Here is a 7,248-nt window from a genome sequence, read left to right as displayed (position 1 = left end):
AAGCTATGTCAATCTAGCTCTAATGGCCAAATCAAATGACGCAGAATTCAGTTCTTCAAGCAATCAGGTAATCACCAATAATCTAGCACATCTTTCTAAAGATGAGTGTAATGATGCTATAAATGACATATCTAAAAAATTATATCACTTGCGTGTTACACACTACAAGAAAAAAGCTAATAGACATCGGTTTCTGGCCGATGTCTTTGTGTTTTTTGACTGATGTCTTAGTCGCCGATGTATATTCTAGACATCGGCCAGAAACCGATGTTTGTGCTAGCATAAACATCAGTTTTTAGTAATTTTCTGATGTCTAAGATCCCAATTTTTACAAAATGTGTTAAACATAATTATTTTTATGGTATAAGTACATTAAGTATATGACATTGAACAACTACTAACATAACAAAAAAAAGGCTTAGACATCGGTTTTTAAAACAGTAGTGATATTTCTGTAAACCTTAAACATCGCCTAAAAGCGATGTCTTTGAGCTTTTAGACATCATTTTTTAAATAAAAAAAACTGTTGTCCAAAGGTGTATTAGACATCAGTTTTGGACGATGTCTATTTTCTTCAAGACATCGATATTTTTTCAAAAAAACCGATGTATTTGTGCTTCTTAGAAATCACTTTTGCCCGATGTCTTTGTCTATATAGACATCGGTTTTATTCTCAAAAATGATATTGATTAAGATGTTAGACATTAGTTTTGGACGATGTCAATGTGCCTAAAGACATCGATTTTATTACAAAAATTGATTTGTATTTGTTTCTTAAACATCAAATTTAACACAATAAAAGTGATGAATATTTTTATTTTTAGGTGTTACACTACTTATATACTAAAATAACCAAATTACTTTTGCTCCAAAAGTATAACTAAAACTGAATTCGTTATTAACAACAAAAATTGAATGATATCATTCTCATAACATTAAAATAAATATAACTTCCATACTATTTTATCGTAACCAACTTGTCAACATATTGATCCGTAAAACTATACGACTAAAACTAACACATTTAAACCTAACTAAATATCAGCCCAAACTTATTACTTCTAGAAATGGGATGAATAAATTCTTCCATCAACTTGTCCCGCATTGTTTCCAGACCAAAGCCATCTACAACTGCACCATATGCATTCATTGTGTTTTGTCGCATAATTCTAAATTTTTTATCCGGACCCAACGCTCAAAATGCTCTACCTATGCAATCAGAACCTGATGAGAAAACATAAAACTAAACTACAAAGCAACTGAGGAGCATATCAGTGTTTGAACAACTATGAAATATACTAGCACTCACCAACTTTATATACTAGAAATCACCAACTTCATTAACTATCAGCTTTATTGCCATCTTTTCAACTCCACAAGCCCATAATCGGTGACCAAGCTGCTCTCAAAAACTTTAGATGTTAGCCCCCACCAAATTATCAACTGTAAAGAAAACTATCCAATGACCAGAAGACGTAAACAATAAACATCTCGTCAGCTAAATTAAATTTCGACTGTAGTCAACTCAAACAAATGCAAGGAGCAGAAATACAAATTTAAAATCTTGCAGAATATAGATCACATGATTGAATCCCTTTTAACATATGCGTAATTCATATCAACAAACCAGTCAAGAATGTATAATACGTAAGCCATTACTGGTTGAGAAACTAATAAAGGAAAAACTTGTTCCGACCAAAGATAATGCCAGAGCCGTATAAAAATAGTAGCAAGGTGAAAGAACAAAATTTATACGTCAAAAGCAAAATCACTAAGCAAGCAACTACCGATTCGTTGATAGACCCAGAAATGGAGTTCAAAAGCTGCTGGCACTTCTCAAAATGGTTGTTTAATTCGTTGACCTTTCCCATTTAACCAAACAATTCACAAATCAAATACAATTATGTAACCAAAAAAACAGCATTTCGATATCCGTAAAAATAACAGAACACAAACCAGAGCAACGGAAGTACTTACCCTCAGGCAGCTGCTAAATGTAGAATCTCTCAACATATCTGGCAGGCAACTTCTCAAAGCATCACAAGCCCTGCACGGTAGATAATAAGATATAGACATCTGTAAATTGTGAATATTGCAACACGAGAAGCCCAATGCAGGTTAAGAAAGTGGATAGCATATGATTTACCTTGGATTATCTGATAAGCGCAAGTAGCAGTGAATAATATGCTTCAACAGCCGTGATGATGGTTGTTCAGCAAGAGCAGCAACCATGTTTACTAGAACGCGACCCATAGCAAAAAATCGCTCTGCAGTTGTATAGATGTAATCCAAGCCAACATCATTTAATAAGATTTTTTGCACTATGAATGTGGCCACCTGACATTGACATACATCTGTCAAATATATATAGCATTCAGGAAAGACTCAACTGTTTTAGATAATTCACTCCCCATTTTCATCATCCGCAAGTACAATGGAATAATTTCAGTGGATAGCAGGAAACTTATAACGTCAGTATCATCCACCTGAATAAAATGTTTATGATTCAAGTTAAATATAGTGGACGTGTGTGTTGTGCAAATATAAAGAAAAATATATTACCTTCACCAGGGCACCAATCACCCCCACACTAGTAAGCCTTAGGTATTCAAATGGCCTTGATTTGCTAGTAGCATTGAGAAAAGGATACAGATATAGAGGAATATGAGCTGCAAATGAGTAAATGTTTGTTAGTCTTGCACATAACGTGCATATATTATTAAGCTAATTATATAATCATTTGAACATAGCCTGATAGAAACATAAAGACTCTACATATCTTCCGATTGCTGTGGACCAATTATTCACTTTTGCATAAGAAGCAAGCAGCACTCCGCCAAAATTTAGGCTTAACCACAAACAATTTCGCAAGAATCAATTTTTACAGAAGCAGATAAAAAATAATAAATTAGAAATTATCATGATTACTGCTTTTATCTTTTTCTATTCCACAATTGATATTTCATTTTCTTTTATCTCTTGGTTTTCTAAAATGATCTTTTGACTTTGAGCTATGGAAATATTCACATTGATCTAGTCACTACTGTGTATAATAAGATCCAGAATCCAGCTCCTAAACCTACTAAGATACACACACACACATATATATATGTGTGTGATGTGTGTGTGTGTAAAGCTAATATGAGCAGGCAAATAACTATAGATAGTTTGACCATTGTTGAAGGAAATATTGAGAGACCGTAGCTTATATATAGCAATAACATATACAAGTTGTCTCTCTTATTTTTGAAACATTCATAAGATGTCAACATCTGCTACACATTAGAAATGAATTAAAAAAATTAGATTTATAGAGTATAATCGAATTAGAAAATCATAAGACACTACGGAGTCTGCAACTACAGGAAGTGACTTATGTCACTGAAAAATAGTTTGTAATTGTATCAAAATGGAAATAGCTAGAACAAAATAAATATATTTACCATTAAGGAACAACATTCTCGTATCTGGGTGGGAAGCCACACACTGCAAAAACAATAACACGAGTAATGAACTGGTGTAGAACTATAGATAAATCTATAAATAGTTATAATATAATTGAAGTGCATAGTATCAAGGCATCTCTTAACACTACTGCAAATTAGTGTTGCACTTGCTGAATGTTTTGCTATAAATTTCACAAAAAGAAAAAGAAAATTACTTGGAGAAGCGCTAGTGCATTCCAGACTCTATTTGATTGTACTGGCGTCAAATTTGGTGGTGACAAGACAGGGTAAATTGAAACAATTTCCTGCATATACAAAGACAAAATACACACAATTCCTAATTATAAATCTTTGTTCATGAAACTAATTTAACTCAGGTGCCCACTAATTTCAATTATTACAGTGTGACAAAAACATGGAACAAATAGTGGATATCATGTTTAGTGACTTGCACATACACAGGTAGACCGCCTATATCACAACAAAGAATTTTTATAAATGAATTCTACTGTAGGTATAAAATAAAGATAAATAATATTTAAAAACTTATGTGAAACATAAACCATCGCCTCCAGGAATCCAACAGACAGGCTCTAGCTTTAATAGATCACAAAAAATATCAAAATTCAATACTAAGATACCGATTGTCCCCCTTACAAGCAGAAACGCTTCCTTAAAAATTAAATATCGATTAAAAACCCGAAATAATCATAGATTCCTCTGCAAATAAAAGCAATCTTTAATCTTTGCCAACACAAACATTCATAAAGGAAAGTAACAAACAATTCGGACTCATGTATGCATCTTCAGGGGAATCTTTATAAAACTAAAATCAAATAATTGAATAAGTAAGAAAAGAATAAAATAGAAATATTAATTTAATTAACAACAAATTGATATCGCATAAAACACAAAAGACATCAATTGAATTAAAAACAAACAATAAAAATGATGTGTGTGTAAAATAACCTTAGAGAGTTCGAGAAGAGCGTTCTCTCTAACATCGGGATTACTGAGATCTAGCACGAGCTGCTCCGCTGATTGCATTTTCTGATCTTTGTTTACCGGAGCTCCGACTGCCGATGACGAAGAATCTGGCCCAACAAATGCACCTAAGTTCTCAAAATCTTGCAAATTCTTCTGCAAATCGCAATACATATATTAAATAGAGCATCATCATGCATCAATTATAACAACATAACCATTAAATTTTCATAATAGAATCAAATAATGATAAGAAGCAAAGAACCCTGAATAATAATTACTAAAAAGAAATCGAAATTCCACTTAATTGCGAGGCTCTTAGTCATTGCAACTCAAATGTAAATAACTCAAAAAATTCCTCAAAAAACATCAGCAATATTACTACAACTATCAAAATCCAACACTACAATTCTTCAAACTATAACAATTATAAGAAGAACCATTCAAAAGCACAACAGTTACTGAGTCCATACCTGAAATAACTGAGCTGACTCGGTGTGTTATTCTTGGGGTTTAGCCGAGTTGGAATCAAAAGCCCGTGCCATTCCTCTTATACAACACGCCACAAACACAACAACAATTATCCTGTACAAAAATGAAATCAAAATAGTTAGTAACTTGTAAATCATACAGTGCGCATTATATTAAATAAGGGTTTCAATTTTATAAAATCACTAATTTTAAAAACTAGGGTTTTAATTGAAAAAAAACCCCAATCTAAAAAACTATGGTTTGCAAGCTTGGGTTTGAGGATGAGAATACGAGAGCAGAGATAGCTGAAGACCAATTTCAATTTTAAAATGGAAGTCGGGGAGAGATAGAGAGATTAGAGAGGGATGAGAGGGAGAGTTTGAGAGGGAGAATTATTCTGAGGGAAAGATGAAAGACGGGGAACATAAAAAATTTGGTAAAGAGGGAAAATTTTGGCTAAGGGGGGAAGAATTGGGGTTGCCGCGGATTGAATTTTTTTCCTGAAATTTAAGACATCAGTTTTAATATGAAATGATGTCCTAAATAGAGAAAGACATCACATTTATGCGGGATAATGTCTATTAAATATTAGACATCGGTTGCAGGACTGGTTGATGTCTAATGTGTGATGTCTATTAACCTTTTTCTTGTAGTGACACTTAAATCTTTTACTAAAGAAAACACAAAAATTAAGGAAAATAATTTATTTTTAAGTGAGAGGAACAATGTGTTAAAAACTCAATTTCTTGAGTTTGAGAAACTGAAGATAGAGTGTAGAATTTATAAGAAAGAACTGACTGAATCCTTAAAGAAAGAGGAGATTTTAAGAAAGCAGCTTGCACGAGAGCAAGAAGTAATCAAGGCTTGGAAATCATCAAGAGATGTACATAACCTAATTGCTAAAGTTTGAGGTATAAAATCAATCTGTGAAGAAGCCTGGAAAAAGAGTAAGGAGAAATTGGATCATGGTTTGGTAGAAGGACTTTCAACGGATGTGGATTCAACAGATAATGAAGACTATCCGTCGAAAGTCAAAAAGCCGTCAAAAGACAAAGAACCACATCCGTCAAATGAAAGAAAACCAATTAGAAAAGCTAAGCTATCTAAACTCAATGAAAAATATGGATCAATTTCCAAGAACTTTGTTAAAGGAGAATCAAGTCAAATCAAGGAGAATAAAAGAACTAATGTGGGACATCTGTCAATGAAGCAACTGAATGACATATTGGAGAAAATTGAGGTCAAGGCAGACTCCAAAAGGAAAAATAACAGAAACGGGAAAGAAATGACAAACATAACAACTACACACCTGATAAATATGCACCTATAAAAATATGTGTTAAGTGTGGTAGTGTTAATCATTTGTCTGTTAAGTGCAAATATGCTATACCTGCCCTTAAATCTGCACCTCACTCATTTTCCAACATGCCCACAATGCCTATGAATGTTATGCCTGCACAAAATTTGAATGCACAATTTGCGAATATGCTATTTGCAAAAAATCCTTACTATGTTGCATTCAATATGCCTCAAATGCCATTTAGCATGCCATACTAGAATAACATGTTTGCACATGATATGCCATTTAATGTTAACCAACCTGTGCATGAAAATTCTACAATTATGAATAGTTTTCAAAGCCCTACTCTAATGACCAAGGTTGAATCCCAATCACCTAAGTCAAATGAGGACAAGCCTAAGAAACCTAAAAAGAAGGCTAACAAGGCAGGACCCAAGGAAACTTGGGTACCAAAATTAAATTGATTTGATTTTGATGTGTGCAGGGAAACAGAAGGAATCTTTGGTATCTAGATAGTGGTTGCTCAAGGCACATGACTAGAGATTCTACCCTGCTCACTTAGTTTAAGGAGTGAGCTGGCCCAAGTATTACTTTTGGAGATGACAGCAAAGGGTATACCGTGGGATATGGCTTAATTTCTAAAGATAATGACATCATTGAAGAAGTTGCTCTAGTGGATGGAATCAAACACAATCTTTAGAGTGTCAGCCAGCTATGTGACAAGGGCAACTCAGTAACATTCAATTCAGAAGCCTATGTTGTTACAAATAAAAAGAACAACAAAGTGGTTCTCACTGTAGTAAGAAAAGGAAACGTGTATCTAGCTGATTTCAACTCATCAAGTGCAAATTATATTACTTGTCTTTTCAGCAAAGCAAATCAAGATGAAAGTTGGATGTGGCACAAGAAATTGTCCCATCTGAATTTCAAGACTATGAATGAATTATTCAGGAAAGATCTTATAAGAGGCATTCCTCAAGTTGAGTTTTCAAAGGATGGACTGTGTGATGCATGCCAGAAAGGAAAATATATCAATGCATCATTAAA

At 33.5% G+C, this 7,248-nt stretch overlaps 1 protein-coding gene across 1 annotated transcript; it reads right to left on the bottom strand.

The window, feature by feature from the left end:
• Window positions 1-1,321: 1,321 nt before the first annotated feature.
• LOC141714516 (uncharacterized) lies at window positions 1,322-4,564 on the bottom strand. Its single transcript, XM_074518031.1, has 9 exons — window positions 4,416-4,564; window positions 3,662-3,751; window positions 3,444-3,486; window positions 2,563-2,669; window positions 2,391-2,486; window positions 2,147-2,337; window positions 1,978-2,047; window positions 1,788-1,862; window positions 1,322-1,399 (listed from the first exon to the last, which is right to left on the bottom strand). Exons 1-9 carry the CDS (start codon window positions 4,491-4,493, stop codon window positions 1,322-1,324), a joined length of 828 nt encoding a protein of 275 aa, XP_074374132.1. The 5' UTR covers window positions 4,494-4,564.
• Between the last annotated feature and the right edge of the window lie 2,684 nt (window positions 4,565-7,248).

This window comes from Apium graveolens, chromosome 3 (genome assembly GCF_009905375.1).
Source record: "Apium graveolens cultivar Ventura chromosome 3, ASM990537v1, whole genome shotgun sequence".
Classification (NCBI taxonomy): domain Eukaryota; kingdom Viridiplantae; phylum Streptophyta; class Magnoliopsida; order Apiales; family Apiaceae; genus Apium; species Apium graveolens.
Note: the sequence above shows the minus strand (reverse complement) of the source record. Positions and strands in the feature narration are given on the sequence as shown.

Bases quoted from the DNA above. Each gene is read 5' to 3' on its own strand.
- LOC141714516 (XM_074518031.1), bottom strand. From the start codon at position 4,493: ATGCAATCAGCGGAGCAGCTCGTGCTAGATCTCAGTAATCCCGATGTT. The intron at 2,670-3,443 runs GTAAATATATTT...ACTCATTTGCAG, and splicing joins GAGAATGTTGTTCCTTAATG to CTCATATTCCTCTATATCTG. The intron at 2,048-2,146 runs GTAAATCATATG...TCTACCGTGCAG, and splicing joins CGCTTATCAGATAATCCAAG to GGCTTGTGATGCTTTGAGAA.